Consider the following 21,156-nt stretch of genomic DNA (forward strand, 5'->3'; position numbering starts at 1 on the left):
AATGGTACTTGAATCTTTAAAACTTACTCTAAAAATTCCTTAAGTCGTCTCCAAAACCATTTAACCTTATCACATGACCAAGCCGAATGTAAGAAAGAGCCTACTTCTTTAAAATGACTAAAACAAATCTGAAGAACTTAAATTATATTTCTTTAATTTCTGAGGAGTTAAGTATGTTTGATGCAAAAAATGATAATGAACTAACCTATATCGAACATTCATAATCTTAGATATACTATGGTTACAAATAGATCTCCATTCATCATGGTCAATTGTAATTCCCAAATCCCCTTCCCATTTCAATCTTGATTAATGAATATCTAATTTTAGACATTTTACTTTGTAACAGTTTATACATTTTAGAAATAAATTTGTTTTTACCGCCTTCCGTAAGTAAAGTTTCAAAACTTGATTGTCTTAGAAATCTCAAAGTATGCCCAAAGTTATCCAATAGCAAAGCTTTAACTTGATAATAACAATAAAGAGTATTATCTGGAATTTTATATTTTTTTCTAAAGTATGGAGCCTCTATTTGGACTATGAGTTTAAAATTTTGAATTCCCTGAAGCTCGTCATGATGATGTTGCTTTGATCCATGGTGGTTTACTGTATTTATGATGTTAAATCTCCATTTTCTTTCTCTTTTCTTTCTTTGGGGTGGGATGTGGGTGGGTATAGGGGTTGGGAGAGGGGGGTTATATATTACATTTAAAATTTTAGATAAAGAATTCAGAAAAGGAGTTTGTACATTCTCCCCATGTCTCTGTGTTTCCTTCAGGTGCTCCAGTTTCCTCCCACCCTCCAAAATGTATAGGATTGTAAGTTAATTGGGGTATTCAGGCAACACAGGCTCATGGGCCAGAAAGGCCTGTTATGCTGAATGTCTAAATCAATTAAATTAAAATAAAAGTTGCACCCATGTGACCAATCAACCTTGTACACCTTTGGAATGATGGAGGAAACCGACTCAGTCACCTGCTGGTAATTTTGAGAGTATAATTAGTGGAATAGATCAAGGGAAAATTGTGTACTTGGTCATGTTAGAAGGCCTTTTTAAGGTGGCATATAGATGCCCGGACAACTAAGTTGGAGAATGGGTAATTCGAGGATGGATCACAAATAATTGGCATAAATGGGTTATTTTTGACCATGAGGAGATGCAGAGAGTTCAAGAAGATGTAGAATGGCAAGACCATGGCAGATAGAGTCTGCTGTGGGAAACGATGGTCGATTGAAAGGACCAGTTGGATAAAAGGCCTATGTGCAGATACATTGAGATAGATTTGCTTTTGTTGGAATAGGATTTGAATACAAGAGTGAAGCCCATGTTACTGGAAGTATGAGGGCTCAGGTGACACTGCCTTGGGAATAGTCTGCACAGGTCCTCTTATCTGGGAGACGAGAGAGGTTTGTCTGATTGCTGGGATTGTGGGTGTGCGGTGAGAAGAGAATAAGGACATTAGACCTATGCTGTCTTGAGACATGGAGTGAAGTATGATGACAAATAAGATTGAAAGAGTGCAGAGGAGATTTACTAGGATGTTGCCTGGACTTGCGGAACAGTTACAGGGAAAGGTTAAACAGGTTAGGACTTTATTTCCTGGAACGTAGAAGAATGAGGGGAGATTTGATAGAGGGATTTTAAATTATGATGGGCATGGACAGAGCAAATGTAAATAGGCTTTTTCCACTGAGATACAGACCAGGACACGGGTTAAGGGGAAAAGTTTAGGGTGAACATTGTGGGAAGCTTCTTCACACAGAGAGTGGTGGGAGTCTGGAACGAGCTGCCAGCTGAAGTGGTGAATGCAGGGTCGATTTTGACCTTTTAGAAGAATTTAGACAGATACATGGAAGGAGTATGGAGGACTAAGGACTGGGCAAAAAATACTTTGGCACAAACTAGAAGGGCTGATGGGCCCATTTCTGTGCTGTAATGTTCCATGGACAAAGAATATTAAGATAGGCTAGTGGTGTTTCTCCTGACTGGCATATCTCAAACCAAGAGTATGCTCTTCAGTTTTTAATCTGGAGTACAGTCTCAGGAAATGCAATTCAATGATCAGGCCATTGAATGGAAACAGTCTACCTGCTGTGTAACGAACCATTTACCCTTTTGTTTTAGAGGATCATTTGGAGCAGCAGCATCAGATCCTCAAAATGTATAAAGATCCTTGCTGCAGTGGACCGGGCAAAGAGAAGCCTGGGGTCATAGGTCAGTACTCACTCTGCTTCCATCTTCTTTCAAATCAACCCTCTGTCACACACCCTGTCCCACCTATCTTCTTGCAGTAGCCAGCATCTTTGTTCAATACCTTAAACCTTCCCTAAATTTTTTAATTAATAAGCCACAATCGAATTCATTCCTGGCAGTATCCTGCTGCTGTAGGGGGCCTCTCCATCCTCGGCAGCTGGATGGGAATCCAGCACAGTCGCTCCAAGCTGTCGGCCAGAGTCCCGGAAGGAGAAGTCAATGTGGCCACATAAGCAGCCACTGCGCTCTTCCTGGTTGTGGCAGCCTCCCAGTCACCACCTCTGGAAGCAGAGGCTGTGATTTCTGGTCTCATGCTGAAATTCCAGCATCATGGCTTCAGTGGAAAACCCCGACCTACGTCATTGAGACTGCAAATGTGAAGCATGTTTGAGCATGTTCTCCCTCATTTCCACTGCATTATTTAACCTCTGTATCTGTTACCATGCTCGTTTATTGCTGAGCCACAAACCCATCTCAGTACATCTGGTCTCTTAAGCACTTGAGTTTTGAATGTATGATTTGCTCTCCAGCAAACTACAAGCCAATTCAAATTTTTGAAGATAGATTTTTGTTTTGGAAAGGTACTAAAGTTGTGAGTGAGAGTACAAGAGGTGAACATGACCATATGAGTTGGCTTTTCATGCTCTGACCTGAATAAACCCTCCCCTCATTGATGAACTAACAATTCTCGGACAATTTCACTGCACAGACCAGTTGGTGCTGTTTGAGATGCCTGGAAGATGTTCAGTTCAGTGGGATGGTGTATTACAGAAAGACAGGTTTTAGCATGGAAAGCATGTGGATGGTGGGAGTGTGGTGCGAGGTGCCAGCTGAAATGAATGCTGGCTTGATTTTGACATTTAAAAGAAAATTGGATCGGGACATGGATGGGAGTGGTATGGAGGGCTATGATCTGCGTGTAGATCAGTGGGACGAGGCAGAATAATAATTCACTGTGCTACAGTGTTCTTAGCTTCTATTTAGCTGATCAATCTGTCACACTGGACCTAGAGGCTCTCACAACATTTAAGAAGCATTGGGACAAGCATTTGAATCACCAAGTCGCCTATGGTCCAAGTGCTGAAAAATAGGATTAGGATAGATTTGTGCTGAATAAGCTCTGCTGGCTTTATGCAAGACCAATACAGCTGACCCACTCCATTATCCTGCAAATTCTTTCCTTCCGAGTATTTATCCTGAACCCCTTTGAATCTAGAATGGAATGTGCATTGCATTTTCCAAATACTGCATGGAAAATTATTCTGGCAAATGTAGCCATCACTGTTAAACCCTGTGGCCTCTGGTTCTTGACTAATGGGAACACTTTCTCGCTTTCTATTGCCTATTCTATTCAGGAGTTTGCGGAGGTTTGGTGTGACATCATAAACCTTGGCAAATTTCTACAGAGGTGTGGTGGAATGTGTGCTACATCCCAGTCTGGTATGGGGACACCAATACTCCTGAGCATAAAGCCCTCCAAAAGGTAGTCGGCCTAGCACTGGCAAAACCTTCCCCACTATTGAGTATATCTGCAGGGACGCTGCCATTGAAGAACAGCAGCAATCATCAAAGACCCTCACCACCCAGCACACGTTCTGTTCTCGCTGCTGCCATCAGGAAAGAGGTATATAGGTGCCATAACACTTGCTCCATCAGGTTCAGGAATAGCTGCTCCCCCTCCACCATCCGACTCAATAACAAAATCAGAGACTCATTTAAGGACTCTTACCTGTGCACTTGTTAACCATATAACCATTTACGGAGCGGAAACAGGTCATGTCGGCCTTTCGAGTCCGCACTGGTTCACTAGAACAACTCCACTAGCTCAAACCACCCGCTCACTGCCAATAACCCTCCAACCCCCTCACCTCCATGTATACATCCAACCTTCTCTTAAATGACAGAAGGAACCCTAACGCAACTAACTCATTCAGAAGTTCATTCCATTGTGTGTTTGCAATTTCATTAAGATATAGAGGATGAAGGAACATTCTGATTTTTTTTTTAATAATCATTCCAACCATTGTTAGAATTTCATTCTTGAATTCAAGTACACCCTATCCCACAGCCAGGAATGTTTTCACTGTGTTAAAAATATTTCCCTGTCACTTAAATCTGGAAGCATTCTTCAAATGCAAAGTATCAAATTATGTCAGAAAGCATTCTCAAATTTGTAATGTAAAAGTTCTGATTTGAAATTTTAAGAACTAATTTTGAAGAACCAAAATGTATAGGAAACCAATCAAAATTTATTGTCATGAACATTTATTGCACCAACAGTACAGTACAAATATTGCTATAAATTACTTCTAAAAATAAATAGAGGGGAAGAATCTGTTTTTGACCCACTGGGTGTTGATTTTCTTTTTGTTCTCTCTGTATTGCACAGTCAGTTTGTTTACATTCATTATCTGTTTACAGTTCTTTGTTTACACTGTGTACGGTTTATTTTTTGCACTACCAATTAGTGGTAATTCTGCCGCGCCTGCAGGAAAAAGGAATCTCAGGGTTGTATGTGATGTATGTATGTACTCTGACAATAAATCTGAAATCTACTCCCTTTACCCCTTTGTCAGACCCATCTTGTGCTCCACTGCACCAGTCCCAATTTCTCCACTGGAATTATTCTGGTAGACTTTTCCTGCCCCCATCCAACTCCTTCACCTCTTTCCTTAAGTCTAGAGTCCAGAATAGAAACAATGTTCCAGTTATGTTCTGGCCAGTGTTAAAAGGCTGGGGAGGGAAGAACGGGTGTTAATTTTTGTTTCATAAAGGTACTAAAGATTACGGTCTCGAGGTGAATAATTTAATGTGCACTGCAGCCGTAAGGTAACTGTGCACCAATACCCCTAAGGGTAAAGCCCTCCAAAAGGAAGTGGGCACAGCCCAAGACATCACAGGCAAAACCCTGTTTTTGTAGAGAACATCTACAAGGAACAAATAAAGTGGCACAGTTGGGATCACAAAAGATGTTAATTGAATAGGGAGAGGATAGGTGAGAATTGAATGGGAGAGGGGGATATTTTTGGCTCTGTGAAAGGAGACGTAGGGAAAGATGGAAAATGGAGAAGGCAACATAAATGCTGTCTGGTTGGAGAGTGCCCACGTGGAATATGAGGTGTTGTTCCTCCAATTTGTGGGTGGTCTGAGTCTGGCAGTGCAATCACAGCATCTTCAGACTCTCATATTTCACTCCCTTGTCCCGTCTGTTTCACAGGGACTCTGTTAGAACAAAGAACAATGTATGAAGAGCCAGTGATCAACCCCGAGAATTTGCAGCGGTGAGTATCGGCCAAAGTGGGAGAGAAATCAATTTGTGCCAACTACAGTGTTCCATCCCTTGAATGTTGACCTGTGATACAGAACGTTACAGGCTTAAGCCCTATTGTCATCAGGTGCTGTTGATGTGGTGTTGAAGGAGTTGTGCTGCAAATAAAATGTCATGGTGTTGATGACACAGAAACGGCCCTTCAGCCCAACATCCATACTGACAAACTTGTCTACCCAAGCTATTCCCTTTTGCCTCATATCCCTCTAAACCTTTTGTATCCATGGACCTGTGAAAATCTCTTAGACATCACAATTATACCTGTGTCTAACACTTCTTTTGTCAAAAATAATGATTCAAGTTGAAGACCCTTCATCAGATATGGGAAACTCCCTTAATCTTTCTTTTCTAGTTCTGATGTAGGGTCTCCAGTCTGGAATGTTAACTCTGGCTTTTCACCATCTGCAGTCCCTGTGTAATATTTTTCCCTGTGTAATATTTTTCCCTGTGTAATATTTTTCCCTGTGTAATATTTTTCCCTGTGTAATATTTTTCCCTGTGTAATATTTTTCCCTGTGTAATATTTTATTTCCCTGTGTAATATTTTTCCCTGTGTAATATTTTTCCCTGTGTAATATTTTATTTCCCTGTGTAATATTTTATTTCCCTGTGTAATATTTTTCCCTGTGTAATATTTTTCCCTGTGTAATATTTTTCCCTATGTAATATTTTTCCCTGTGTAATATTTTTCCCTGTGTAATATTTTATTTCCCTGTGTAATATTTTATTTCCCTGTGTAATATTTTATTTCCCTGTGTAATATTTTTCCCTGTGTAATATTTTTCCCTGTGTAATATTTTTCCCTGTGTAATATTTTTCCCTGTGTAATATTTTTCCCTGTGTAATATTTTTCCCTGTAATATTTTTCCCTGTAATATATTTCCCTGTGTAATATATTTCCCTGTGTAATATTTTTCCCTGTGTAATATTTTTCCCTGTGTAATATTTTTCCCTGTGTAATATTTTTCCCTGTGTAATATGACTCTAAAACACCCAAACGCAGTTAAATCCCCCTTATCCGGAATTCAAGCAATAGGGAAAAATAATTGTAGAAAATAAATAGGTAAAAAGTTTAAAACTGGTGCCTCCTGGTAGTCAGTTTGCCAATCACACCACACACAATCTCAAACAACCAGAAAATTCACTTATCCGGCATCTACCAATGTCTACAGGTGCCAGATACCAGGGGTTTTACTGTATTTGTCTTTTTATTTTTCTTTCAGGGCTTTGGAAATTGATGAGCTGAGGAAACAATACCTGGCATTCCCCATTACGTGTGCTACTGACCCCACCGAAAACCCAGAGACGTCAACCACTGGAGGTGGACGCAGAATCGACTACTTGCTGTATCGGGAAGATACTATTGCAAAGGAAGTGACAACGGTGAGTCCAGTGCCCATGTCATTGCGCACCAACGAATCGTGTCACCCTATCCCACACTCACTGACTTTACGTTTGTTTCGCACCTCACATTTTATCTGCCCTTGTGAGCAAATCTGTTTGTCCCTTTGCCCTTCACAAATCCTGTATCCATTCTTGTCGTGCAAACCTCTCTCTCACTCCCCTATTGTGCACAGCCCAAGTATGAATTCCATTATCAGGGACAGTCTCCCCCCTACGTGGATAGGAGGCCTAACCCCTCCCATAGCCCCAACCTCTGAAAAAGCCGCCTCACTTTAAATCTCTCTTCGTCAATTGTTCACATCTTACTTCAAATCTACACCTTGGGTCATCACGGAGCAGAACGAGGCCCCTTGGCCCATCGGGTCTGCCCCGCCATTCCAATCATGAGCTGATTCATCCACCCACTCAGCCCCACTCCCCTGCGTTCTCCCTGTAACCATTGATGCCCTAACTCATTAAATACACCCAATGGCCTCACTTCCACAGCTGCCTGTGGCAACATTCCACAGTATCACGAGCCTCTGGCTAAAGAAATTTTTCTGCATCTGTGTTTTAAATTGATGCCATTTTATCCTGAAGTTATGCCCTCATGTCCTAGAATCCCCTACCATGGGAAACATCCTTGCCACACACTCTATCCAGGCCTTTCAGTATTCGAATGCCTCTGAGGTATCGCCTCATCTTTCTGTATTCCTATGAGTACCGTCCTAGAGCTGACAATCATTCCTCGTATGTTAACCCTTTCATTCCCTGTATCATTCTAGTAAATCTCTGAACCCTTTCCAATTCCAGCACGGAACCCAAAACTGTACACGGTACTCCAAGTGAGGTCTCACCAGTGCTCTATAGGGTCTCCGTATTCCATCCCTGCTCTTGTATGCTCTCGCTCTAGAAATGAATGCGAACATTGCATTCGCATTGTTCCCCACCGACTCAACCTCTGGTTCATTACACAGCACCCAATCGAGAACAATATAGCATCTCTGTGGGGCAACCTTGATGACCATTGTGAAGCTGATCGGGGCATGTAAGAAGAAAACTATATAGAGCACAATGGCACAGCCTCACAGCTCCATGTCCAATCCTGATCTCCTCGACTGTCTGTGTGCAGTTTTCATGTTACCCCCCCAGGCGCTTCAGTTTTGTCCCATGTAATTAAAGTGACACAGGGTGAAAATAGCCCCTTTGGCCCAACTGGCCACACCAACCAAAGTATCCCACCCACATTAGTCTCACCTGCTTGCGTTCAGCCCATATGCCTCTAAATCCATCCTATCCATGTATGGGTGTTTCTGAAACATTTCAATAGTGCCTGCCTCAGGCATCTCGTTCCATACACCCTCCACCCTCTATGTTTAAAAAAAAGTTACCCATTGAGTGTCTGTTAAATCTCTTTCCTCCCCCCCCCGCAACCCCTCACCTTAATCCTGTATCCTCTGATTCGTGATTTTGTACATCTCCATGATATCAGCCCCCCCATCCTTCTGCACTCTAAGGAATAAAGCCCCAGCTGCTCTGTAGCTCAGGCTCCCAAGTCCTGGCAACATCCTCGTAAATCTTCTCTACACCCTCTCCAGTTTGACAGCCTCATTCCAGCAGCAAGGTGACTGGAACTGGACACACCCCTCCAAATGGGGCCTCACCAGCATCTGTACAACCCAACTTGACCTCCCACCTTCAGTTCAGAGTGATGAAAACCAATGTGACAAAAGCCTTTCCGACATCCTATCTACCTGTGATGCCACTTTCAAGCAACTATATGTCAGTACTCCGAGAACCCCTCTTCTCTACAACACTCCTCAGATCCCTACCATTCATTGTGTCGGTCCTACCCACATTGGATCTCCCAAGATAAAACACCTCCCACTTCTGTGTTCAATGCCATCCACCGTTCCTCGTCAGCCCTTGTCTATCTTCTCCCTAAATCAGACTCCTCACCAAAAATCTCAATCAGGGACTCATTTAAGGACTCTGACTTGTTCACTTCATTGAATTTTCTAAATTCTCTCTGTATTGCACAGTCAGTTTGTTTACATTTGTTATCTGCTTAGAATTCTTAATTTGTTTACACGTGTACAGTTTGCACCTCCCTTTCTGTCAGTGGTAATAGTATCCTTGACCAATAATGCAAAGGTTCTCCTCAGCCTCTTCTCGCCAAAGCTTCAATGTCCTACTCGCACACTGACCATTCTTCTTGAGCTTCCCCTCTTTTTATTACCTACAGCTAATTAGTGAATGGACAATTTCAAAGAGCACCTACCTTCCCCAGGGCTTTTTAAAGCCTTCTGAGCTCACCTTGCTCATTAAACATCCTGCAAACCAAGTTCAGCTCCCGACACTCACCATTCCCCGAGTCCTGCTTCTGCTGCGCTCACCCCACCTTTGCAATTTCAGCCACTTACCACTTGACCTCACCACCATAGACATCTTCCCCTCTCCACTTTCCCCGTCCAGGGACTACTCCCTACGGGACTCCCTTGTCCGCACATCCTTTCTCACTATCTACCCCTGGGACTGCAAGCAATACTAAACTTGCGCCCACACATCCTCCCCTCACCACCATTCATGGCCCCAAACAGACCTTCCAAGTGAAGCAACATTTCTCTTGTGAAATATCAGGGGTCGTCTACTGCATCCATTATGGCCTCCTCTACATTGGAGAGACTGAACACAGACTGGGAAATAGTTTCATTGTTCACCTTCGCTCTATCTGCTGAGTGACTTCCCATGGGCCGACTCCTTTAATTCCATACACCATTCCCACACCAACATGTCCATCCATGGGTTCATGCATTGCCAAATAAAGGTTGCCTGCAAAACAACATCAAATGTTTCATCTGGACACTCTCCAACCTGACAGCATTAACATCAACTTCTCCAGCTTCTGTAAAACCCTTTCCAAGAGTCTCTCTTTTCCTATCCCTCTGTCTCCACTAGTACCCCATCCCCTTCCCTCCCCATTCAGTGAGCTACCCCCTCCCCCAAAACAGCTTTTTTTTCCTCTACTCTCCCGCCTGTGCTTCTCCTCCCTGCCCTTTCTTCCTCTCCTCAATCTAGCCCCACCTTTTTATTCAAGCACCTGTCTACTTTTTCTCATACCTTGACGAAGGGCTCAGGCCCGAATTATTGGTTACCTTTTACTTCCTCTAGATGCTGCATGACCTGCTGAGTTTCTCCAGCACCTTTGTGTATTGCACAAACATTAGGCTTGCAGGCCTGTAGTTCCTAGCCTCTTCCCGCTGCCCTCCTTGAATAGAGGCACCACATTTGCTGTCCTTCCGGCACCTCACCTGGCCTTAAAAACTATTCAAAAATCTGCCAGCACACCAGCACTTCCCTCTCTAGCTTTCTACAGTGTTCTTGGATTTATCTGGTCAGGCTAAGGAAGATTGTAGACCAGGACCTTCAGCAGCTCCTCAACTGTGTAAAATACGGACTGTTCTCCAGATACAACCATTGACTGCTACAAGTTCCACAGTCCTCATACTTTCTCCACAGTGAAAACATTGAGGATTTTGCCCATCACCTGTGGCTCCACACAGTTGACCACATTGATTTCCAAGTGGTCCCATTTTTTTTCTCTGGTCCCATACTTTTCCTTTACTTAAAATCTCTTTGGATTATCCTTAATAATATCTGCCAGAGCTGTCTCCTGTCCCCTTTTTGGTCTCCTGATTTCCTTTATTACCTTGCTCCTTGGTTCCTGAAACTCTGCCAGGTATGTACTTGATCCCAGCTGCTTGTACCAGCCCTCAAGCTTCCTTACGCTTGTATGTCAGACTCTTCATTCCCCCAACCGCCGGTCCCTCGGCCCGACCGCCAGTCCCTCGGCCCGACCGCCGGTCCCTCGGCCCGACCGCCGGTCCCCACTTGCCGAATTTTGGAGCTTTCTGGATTTTAGATGTCTGGATAAAGGATCTTGTACCTGTAACAAGAACTTGCATATCCTGGATTCATGTCAGCACAGTTTTAAAAATAGTTAAAACACGACGCTGGAGAAACTCAGCAGGTCAAACAATGTCCTTTATGTAGCAAAGATAAAGATACAGAACCAGTGTTTTGGGCTTGAACTCTTCAAGGTATGAGGAACTGCTGAGTTTCTCCAGCTACACTGTTTGACCTTCTGAGTTTCTCCAGCGTTGTGTTTTTACTTCAACCGCCGTGTCTGCAGACCTTTGTATTTTTCATTTTTAAAATCATTCCATTTTCCTAACATTCCTTTTCCTTCAAACTCTAGCTCTTTCTTGTACCTTCAGCGTTGGCCCTGCCCCAGTTTTGAATTTTAACTCATGCTCCTGCCCTGTCTCTCTCCAGAAGTATGTTACACCTAATAGATAATGGTTGCTAATACAGAAATGCTGGAGGAACTCACCAAGCAACCATAGGAAGTAAAGATATATAACTGATGTGGCAAGCCTGAGCCCTTCTCCAAGTATGAATAACAAAAGCTGATCCATTCTCCCACTCCCCGTAACCTATGATGTCCCGGCTAATCAAAAAGCTATCAATCTCTGCCTCTAATCAAAAAGCTATCAATCTCTGCCTCAACTACACCCAGCGACTGGTCCTCCGCAACCGCCCGTGGCAGCAATTTCCAAAGGTTTTCTGCTCCCTAACTAAAGAAATTCCTCATTTTAAATGGGTGCCCTTTAATCCTGAATTATGCCCTCTTGTCCTTGACTCCCATATAACAATTTACAGTACGGAAACAGGCCATATCACCCCTTCTAGTCCACACCGATTTACGCGAAACTCCACTCGTTTCACCTACCCACTCCCTTGCCCATAACCCTCCAACCCCCTCACCTCCACGTACTCATCTAACCTCCTCTTAAATGACAGAATTGACCCTGCCGCAACTACCTCATTCCACTCAGCCACCCCTCTCTGAGTGAAGAAGCTTCCCCTTATGTTACTCCTAAAGTTTTTCCCCCTAACCTTTAACTTATGACCCCTTGTTCCAATCTCCCCTACCCTCAGGGGAAAGAGTCTATTCACATCTACTCTATCTATTCCCTTCATAATTTTAAATACCTCCATCAAATGCCTTAAACAGTCTCAACATCACTTCCCAGCTCCTATATTCTATGCTATGATTTACGAAGGCCAGCCTACCATGGGCATCAACTTTGCCACATCCACTCCATCCAGGCCTTTCAACATTCAAAATGCTTCCATGAGGTCCCCTCTCATTCTTCTGAACTCCAAGGAGTACAGTCCAAGATGGGTACTTGACTTGATATTGCTAATTTCTCTTTTCTTCATGATAGGAAGTGGAGGAGTTTACTTTTATTACCCAGCTGGCTGGGCTGACCGACCATCTCCCAATTGGAATGCGACTCTTTGTTTCCATGGCCACCGAGGCTGATGGTGTGAACGGTGACCCTATTGATGAAGTTTGACCCCAAACCTCCCCCACCACCCACAAAATGTGCCAAAATCTTTAAATCTAACTTTGCATTGATATTTTCAAATAAATTATCAATAAAAATCATGAATCTTGATGACGGAAGAAGCTTCCTCTTATATTTTCATAGTGTTTTGTTTTCAAAATGCAACATTGGTTCTCAACACTTTTAAAATTTGGGGATTTGGGTTCAAGTATGAACATTCCAGGATGAAGAGAGGAGGATCCAATCCAATGTAAAATCTCGCCAAACCAAGACCTTGGCTGTAACTCTGGTCCCTTCCCCACTCTTGCCTTCTGTGATCGTTACAAGTCTGTTGCCAAAGGAATCAGTTCTGTTCTACAGCGAGTCCAGTTGCTTCAGAGTCTCTGCCCTTTTAATGTTGGAGAACCATGCTGTCACAGTTGCATATTCAGGTGTGATGTAGTTCAGAAGGTTCCAATCTAAGACTAAGAACACACAGTAAATGCTGGAGGAACTCAGTTGGTCTTGCAGCGTCCATAGGAGGTAAAGATGACCGACCATTTCAGGCCTGAGCCCTTCCTCAAGGTATGAGAAAAAAGCAGGCAGGCATCTGAGCTCAGCTCAACTTCCCTAACAGGGAAGAATGGAAGGGGGAGGAGTCCAGACCAACAAAAGGTGTTAATTGGGCATGAGAAAAGGTAAGAATTGATTTTTTGGTTCTGTGAAGTGAGACGAACCAAAATTTTCACAACTAATAAATGAAATTCAGGGATTTCAATGCAGATAAGTGTGAGGTGATGCATTTTGGAAGGACAACCCAGAAGGCTGAGTACAGGGTTAATGGTCAGATACTTTAGAGTGTCGATGAACAGAGGGACTTTGGGTTTGAAATCCATATGTCCCTCAAGGTTGCTGCACAGATTGATAGCACAGTTAAGAAGGCCTATGGGATACTGGACCTTATTAATAGATGGATTGAATTCAAGTGTAGACAGATCATGTTGCAACTCTACAAATCTCTGGTGAGACCACACTTAAGAGTATTGTGTTCATATTTGGTCAACTCGTTATAGGAAGGATGTGGAAGCTATGGAGAGGAGATTTACCAGGATGTTGCCTGGATCGGGGAAACAAGACTTATGAGGAAAGGTGGGACTTTGAGAGTGGAAGGATGAGAGGAGACTTGATAGAGATTGACAAGATTCTGAGGCATCGATAGGATGGACTGGCAACAGCTGTTTCCCAGGGCAGGATCAGCAAACACCAGAGGACCTGTGTACAAAGTGAAGGGAGGGGAGACGTCATGGGTAGGTGTTTTGCACAGAGAGTTGTAGGGGCCTGGAATACCTTGCCAGGGAAGGTGGTGGAGACTGAAACATTGGGGCATTTAAGAGACTCTTGGATACAGAGATGAAAGATGAATAGAGGGTTACGGGGTAGAGAGGGTTTAGTATTTCTTTTCAGGAAGGAATAGATGGGTCGGCACAACATTGAGGGCCAAAGGGCCTGGACTGTGCTGTAGTGTTCCATGTTCTAACATGGTGAAAACATTGAGCTTCACTCCTGGTTTGCTCTTGGTGTCTGGGAGATCCTGAAGATGCCAGACTATGCTGGTGTTGATGTCTGCAACACACTAATGTGCTGGAGACACTCTACATCCGAAGGAAGGAAAAGGTGTCTCACACCTGATGAAAGAGCCAGGCCCAGAACTCTGGCTAGCCTTTAGGAATGCTGCGTGACCTGCTGAGTTTCTCCAGTACTTCTGTGTGTTGCACTGGACCCCAGCGACTGCAGATTGGTATTGATGTTTATTACTTTGAGGGAACAATGTGCAATAATTTCACTAATACTAATCTCAACAAAAACATGAAACGGGTGCGGATCCGTGGAGCATGGACCAGAGGCACAGTGCTCCTCAGCACCCAGTCTGACTGCCATCAACTCCCTACGGGCTTTAAAGGAGCCGACTGGTTTTATTTAAAATCCCACAACCACGGGGACTTCGCCCAAAATGGTGGCGCCTAATGATTAGCAGCTACTACAAGGTGTTGCAGACTCCAGGGAAGCAGTGGACTGGTGCAGGGCACTGGAAAATGGGGAGAATCCCCGTCTGAGAAGGAGAAGCAGAGGACACAGCCCACAGGATGGTGACTTTGGGGGCAGACTGGCAAGGGGCTCTGATGCTGAGGAACACGCAGGTGGCGGGCTATTGATGACTCAAGGCGAAGAACCCACGCTGGCTGTGGGCTGCTGGACACTGTGTTCAACGGACTCACAACAGGCGCCGGACTGCTGGAGGCTGGCTGAAGGTATACCAGGTACCAGACCTGGGATGCGTGAGGGAGCTGAGGGGTTCCTAACTGTGTCAGAGATATGGAGCTTGAGGTTTGGACTCGTCTCTGTGTGGCTGTGGAGACTGCTGGAGGACTGGAGGCAAATCCACGGACATTCGATGACTCTGGGGGAACTCTCTTGTACTTCTCTTTCTCTGACTGTAAGAGGCGCTTCAGGCAAGTTCTGCCGACGGTGAATCTGCTGTAAATTTCGTGTGATGTGACACTGTTTTGTCACATGATAATAAATTGAACCTTGAAACATGCTGCATGGTGGTGTTTGAGGCTTCTATGAATAGGTGAGAATGGATCACGTGCAGGTGGAAGAGATCTATTTGGCATTGTGTCTGCACAGATACTGTGGCACATTCAGTGTTGCAAACCTTTAAATTTGGACATACTGCATGGCAACAGGTCATTTCCCCAGAAACCCACACAGACACTGGGATAACGTACAAACTCCTTACAGACAGTGCAGGATTCAAACCTCAGTCCCAATCAATGGCGCTGTATCAGCATTGCCCAAACTGCTACGCAGACCATGCCACCACAATTGCCCCTCCCCGATTTCCCCTTTAGAAGATCAAGGTGAGTTGCCTACTTGAACCACAGCAGTCCTTGGCGTGATGGGATGGTCACAATGCTGTGGGGGAGTTCCAGAGTTTTGACCCAGAGACAGTGAAGGAACGGCAATGTCCTCCAAGTTGGTGGTGTGACTTGGAGGGCAACTTCAGTGGTATCTCACTGCTTTTGCTGCCCTTGTCCTTCTAGCTGATGGTGTTTGTGGGGGTTTTTTTGAAGGTGTTAAGGACTTTTATTAAGGGCGGCGCGGTTAACATAGCTGTTAGCGCAACGCTGTTACAGCGCCAGCGACTGGGTCCGGGGTTCAAATCCGAACTGTAAGGAATCTGTACATTCTCTGCATGTCTGCATAGGTTTTACCAGGGGTCTCCGGTTTCCTTCCACCCTTCAAAATATACTGGGGGTTGTAGGTTAATTGGGTGGCACAGGCTTGTGGGCCGAATGGGCCCATTACCGTGCTGTCTGAAGTTTCAGTCATGGATCAGTGCATGGAATGACAATGTTGTGATATTAGAGACATGGCTGTGGCAAGGAAAGGATTGACTACTTGATGTTCTATAGAACTATCGGATATTACAGCACAGAAGCAGGCCTGCACCCAGTCTGGGCTGCGGGAAATCTAGTTCCAAGAGCCGTGACGTAATGATGCAGTTCTATACAACTTTGGTTAGACTACACTTGGAGGACGACATTCAGTTGAAATTTAATTTAGAAATATTTACAACTGGAATGATGGAATTAAAAAATGAAATTATAGGTACCCAAGGGAAAATTTTGGCTAAAACACCTTTGTTTCAAAATAAGCTTTTTCCCTTTACAGTTAATAACCAACTTTTAAAGTTGTAGGAGTAAAAAGGAATTCAATTGGTAGAAGATTATTATGAGGCAGGTTATTTCTTGATACGAGATATCCTCTTTTTTTCCATACTATCAAGTTAAAACATTATTGTTGGATAATTTTGGCTGTACTTTGAGGCTTCCTCGGTCTAAATTTGAAATTTTACTTACTGATGGTGGTTAAGAAAGGATTTATATCTGATACGAATGCTTTACTGCAGAATAAAATGCTTAAGGCAGATGTTTATAAATCTAGAGTGAAGTGGGAAAAAGATTTGGAAATATCTACTTCTCTAGATGATTGGATGTCGATATGTGAGGACAGTATGACTAAAATTGTAAATGTATAGATTGGTTCATTATAATTTTATTCATCAATTATATCCAACTCCGGAGAAATTCAAGAAATATATCTCTTCTGATTTATGTTTTAGATGTTATAAGGAAGTGAAGACCTTTTTACATTCGGTTTGGTTATGTGAGACGGTTAAACCCTTTTGGAATAAAATTAAGGAATTTTTGGAGATTATGTTTAAATTTTAAAATTTTACTTGACCCTAAGGTATATTGAAAAATTGAGTTTGGAATTAATTAGATAAATTTCAAATTGATTTTTTAAGACTAGCTTTAGCAGTTGCTAGGAAATGTCTTGCAGTTACAGGGAAAAATTAGACTAAATTGTGGCATGTGGAGATGAGATCATGTATTCCCTTGGAGAAAATAACGTATAATTTACGGAATAATTTTTTTTTAAAATTGAAACTTGGAGCCCGTATATGCGTTTAGATCATTAATTTCTTTCCCAGTGGTGGCATGGCCCCAATCCACAGCAAATGATTGAATGGTATTATTGTAGATCTTCTTTCGGGGTAGTTTAGAGGGGGCTGGGGGTTATGTGGGATAAAACATTGTATTGGATTGTTTGACTTGTTATTGTTTATAAATAAAATGTACAAAAAATATATTTACAGCATGGAAGAAGCCGATTTCGACCAATGAAAACCATGCCATCCAATTACACCCAAATTAAGCGGCAACCCCATGTCTGGGAGGGTGGGAGGAAACCGCAGTACCCAGCAAGAACCCACACAGACACAGAACGTACAAACTCAGCACCAGATTCGAACCCGGGTTGCCTGGTACTGTCACACTTAACCCTTTCGGCGCCTCATTACAGGAAGGATGTGGTCGATTTACAGAGAGGGCAGAGATTTCCCAAGTTGCTGCCTGTATTGGAGAACGTATCGCTTGACGCAATCTTGACAGAGCTGGGGCTTTTCTCTTTTGAGAGACAGAGGATGAGAGGTGATTAATTATGATGGGCATAGCTAGGGTGGACAGCCAGCACCTTTTTCCTGGAGTGGCAAGAGCTCATACCAGAGCACATTTGTTTAAGATGAGTGGAGGCAAGTTTTTTTTTAAGAATAGTGGGTGCCTGGAATGCATTTGCCAGGTTAGTTGTGGAGGTTGTTACAATGAGGCCATTTAAAAGACATCGGCACATGGATGGAATAAAAATGGAAGGTTATGGGTTGTAAGGGAGGGAAGGGTTAGCTACATGTATATAGATCGGCACGACATCATGGGCCAAAGGGTCTGTACAGTAATGTAATGTTCTCTTACTGGTTTTAAACGTGTGACTTTATTTTGTTGTACCAGTCTTAAACATCATGTGCCCATTAAATCTTTTGGTCACAATCCACAGTCACAGCAGCAGGAAGAATAAAACCATTGGCGTTTTCAAATACTTCATTACATATTATGTAATAGGAGTCAACAAAACATTTCTATAAAATACAAGTATTTGCAAGATTATAGAAGCAGTCACTTCCCAGACATTGTGCTGGGATCATAATTAACACCACTGAACAGAGTGAACTGTACCAGGTGCTAGTGGCTGAGGCAGGAGCAGAAAGATTTCCAGCCAGTGCTCACTGTTCCTTGAATGCACCTTCGATCCCTGTGGAAGGACATGCTGGGTAAATCGGCATACTCAGGTGATGAGGGCTTTTGACCAGCTGAGATAGCAACCTTTACCTGAGACTGAAAGCTGGCACCCAAGCCCCTGAATATTACCGCATAACAATTCTGTAAAGCACCATGATTTAAGCCCATCCTTTTCCACTCACAACATTGGAAAGGCGGTCATCACTTTACACCCAGAGAAAAGGAAGGAGCTTCCAATGGAAGTGGGTCGCTGGCTGAGATTAACAGGCAAACGAGTTCACTGGGGCTGGAGGCAGGGCAGAGATCAAAGGCTCTTCACTTAGGGAAAGGAAATGGTGGAGTGACTGCAGCACTGCCTGCTACCCTCCCTGAGCCTTGGGGAGGGGGTGTTAGGCAGCCCCTTCACCTCTCACCGTGTCCACTCTCTACCATTACAGTTCAATGGCACTACAAATACAGGATCATACTCACTTTGTTGTAATTAGCAATAGCTCAGGGACAAAAACCAAGGAGCTTGTGGCAGCTTTTGTACAATAGCACGTTTCACAATATACAAATCAGTGGATTGGGGGTAAGCTTTGAGTAATACCATGGGGGGGGGGGGGGGGGGGTCATTGTAGACCATTTCAGCTCCTCGCTGTTAATTATAATTAAAATATGCTTTGTAAACAAGGCCTGAGCAACCCCAAGTGTATCCTCTGAATGCTGGCGAGGAAACCTCGTGCTTGTACACCGGAATGGCTTCGAGAACCCTAAAAAATGGGATTTTTGTTGGTGTCATTTTCAGACTTTGCACTCGACTTTGGCCAAAATTAGTCACAGATACCACGTAGGAAGTGTACATGCTGGAAGGAGGAATGGCACTTCCTCCAAAGATCAATGTTTCCATCTGGTGGTTCACCAAACATCAAATCCAGACCCCCTACATCAGTGATTCTCTACCTTTCTCTTCCCAGTCACATCCCACTTTAAGTAATCCCTTTGCCATTGGTGCTCTGTGATTAGTAAGGGATTGCTTAAGGTGGAATGTGAGTGGGAAGGGAAGGTTGAGAATCACTGCTCTAGACCCAATTGTTACTAATATATTTGGCTTGAGATAAATTGCCATTGGCCCATTTCCTTTGGAGTTCCGAAACCGTGCACATAACAAGTCAATGAGGGACGATTCAAACAGTGGTTCTCAAACTTTTTCTTTCCACCCACATCCCACCTTAAGCAATCCCTTACTAATCACAGAGCATCGATGGCACAGGGAATATTTAAAATGGGATGTGAGTGGAAAGAAAAAGATAGAGAACCTGCTCTACAGCCAGGGCAGGCCCAGTTCCCACTTGTCCTAGCTCTGGATTGATGAGAAATCATCTGGGCAAATTTTACAAGGGGGCCAAGAAGTAAGAGGTTTCATGTCTAGCATGTTAGATTCCTAAATTGGAACAATCTCACAGGCATTGCTCCAGATAATGACCAAGACTTATTTTATGAGGAAATAAAAAAGACCCATCGAGCTAAGGCACAATTTTGAAACCTGTTGGAGCACCTTGGACGGTGAGCTGCAGTGCTGGGGAGTGTGTGACTGGAAGGCTCAGGGGAACTGGAAAACCCTGAAGGCACCAGATCAACATTCAGAGAAAAATCAAAATGCCTGTCTACATTTACTGTCTATCCTCTCATAATTTTAAGTATCTCTATCAAATCTCCCCTCATTCTTCTGCACTCCAGGGAATAATGTCCTAACCCGTTTCACCTTCCCCTGTATCTCAGTGGTTCGGATCATGCCATTTAAAATCCCACTGGAACAATGTTCAGCGAGTGAGCCTTGTGGCCAGGGCTTGCAAACGGATCGTCAGGTAGTTTCTTGAACTATGAATGTCGCCCCTCACTTCCGCTCTGTGGATCAGCACGAGCTGTGTTATCTCAGAAAAGCCCTTCCTCGCTGCTGCCAACTGGTTCCTGTTAATATCAAGCCCTGCCAAAGCTTCTTCTGAAGACTGGTTCAAGCCCGCCACATTACCCACCTTAAATGGTAGGCCAGTGACACCTCCTCCAATCTGCTTCAGGTTGGCAGCTAGTGTTTCATAGATAATAATGCAGAAAATCCAAGCTCATCTTGGAACAATGAACTCTGACTGCAGCCCAGACAGCTCTCGATCTGAAGAGAGCCTACAACGTACCTCCAGTACAGTTGATATTTTTTTTGCTTTATTTATTGATTGTGCTTTGAACTTTACGGAACGAGCGGGATGCAAACACTGTGAAGGTTTAAGCCTTTCACGCTCCCCTTGAATTCTGCAGTCGGAATGGGGATTTTCCTGGCCTCTTGTGAATGGGACACTGCTACTTGACTGCGTTGCTCTGGGGCCTGTGCTCGCCGGCGATCTGTGGCCCTCCCGTGACGCCCAGCAAGCGGTTGACAAACTGGAAGATCTCCTCCTGGCCTCGGTAGATGCGCTTCAGGCCCCGGGGGAGGCAGCGGCAGGATGTCAGATTCAAGTAGCGCAAGTTAGGACTGCTGCTCACCACTACCCTGCAGGAAGGAGCAAAGGATACAGGAAGAAGAATCAAACTTTATTCCATGGAGCATCCACAACAGGCGAGAGAATTGAGGAACCCACAGCTACTAAAGGCAAGTTTTGCTTGCACAGCTTCTCTCTGGAGAGGCGGAGTTAACTGCATTGAAAGAAGGGCGCACAGTCTTCCCCTGAATGAATAATAAACCTCAGACACTACCTCATTTCTTTTCTCTTCAATTGGGTGCATTGTGGGCCAATGTCTAAATTTAAATTCTGCACTATTTATTTATTTTTAAATAGTGTATTCAAGGAAATGTAATTTTCGCACAATACTGATGCTGTAAAACAACAAATTTTGTGACATGTTCGTTCATGACAATGTATCTGTTTCTGATTCACTGTGTCACCTCCACCAGCACAACTCTTCCAGTCAGAGAGAAATGGCAAGTGAAGATAGATAGAAAGAGCAGAGGAGATTTGCAGGGATGTGGCCAGGAGTTGAAGAACTGAGTTACAGGGAAAGGCTAAACAGGTTAGGATGTTATTCCCTAGAGCGTAGAAGGAGGAGGGGAGATTTGATAGAGGTGTT

General features: G+C 43.7%; 2 protein-coding genes across 3 annotated transcripts in view; one reads left to right on the forward strand and one right to left on the reverse strand.

Annotated features, from left to right (window-relative positions):
- The window catches only part of LOC138751975 (sphingomyelin phosphodiesterase 5-like), a 51,279-nt gene extending 38,789 nt beyond the window's left edge, over nucleotides 1–12,490 (forward strand). Inside the window, exons 5-9 of one of the 2 annotated variants that reach the window (XM_069915081.1) lie at nucleotides 2,126–2,215; nucleotides 5,472–5,535; nucleotides 6,806–6,965; nucleotides 7,943–8,013; nucleotides 12,257–12,490. In XM_069915081.1, the coding sequence (XP_069771182.1) occupies nucleotides 2,126–2,215; nucleotides 5,472–5,535; nucleotides 6,806–6,965; nucleotides 7,943–8,013; nucleotides 12,257–12,299 (428 nt within the window). In that variant the 3' untranslated portion in view covers nucleotides 12,300–12,490. The remainder of the gene's footprint in view (nucleotides 1–2,125; nucleotides 2,216–5,471; nucleotides 5,536–6,805; nucleotides 6,966–7,942; nucleotides 8,014–12,256) is intronic. The other variant, XM_069915079.1, reaches the window with a different exon arrangement.
- A 7,753-nt stretch (nucleotides 12,491–20,243) lies between these two features.
- The window catches only part of fbxl6 (F-box and leucine-rich repeat protein 6), a 36,042-nt gene continuing 35,129 nt past the window's right edge, over nucleotides 20,244–21,156 (reverse strand). The window contains 1 exon segment of the mRNA XM_069915082.1: nucleotides 20,244–20,581. Within this exon segment, the coding sequence (XP_069771183.1) occupies nucleotides 20,392–20,581 (190 nt within the window). The 3' untranslated portion in view covers nucleotides 20,244–20,391.

Source organism: Narcine bancroftii, chromosome 1, assembly GCF_036971445.1.
Source record: "Narcine bancroftii isolate sNarBan1 chromosome 1, sNarBan1.hap1, whole genome shotgun sequence".
NCBI classification, from domain to species: Eukaryota; Metazoa; Chordata; class Chondrichthyes; order Torpediniformes; family Narcinidae; genus Narcine; species Narcine bancroftii.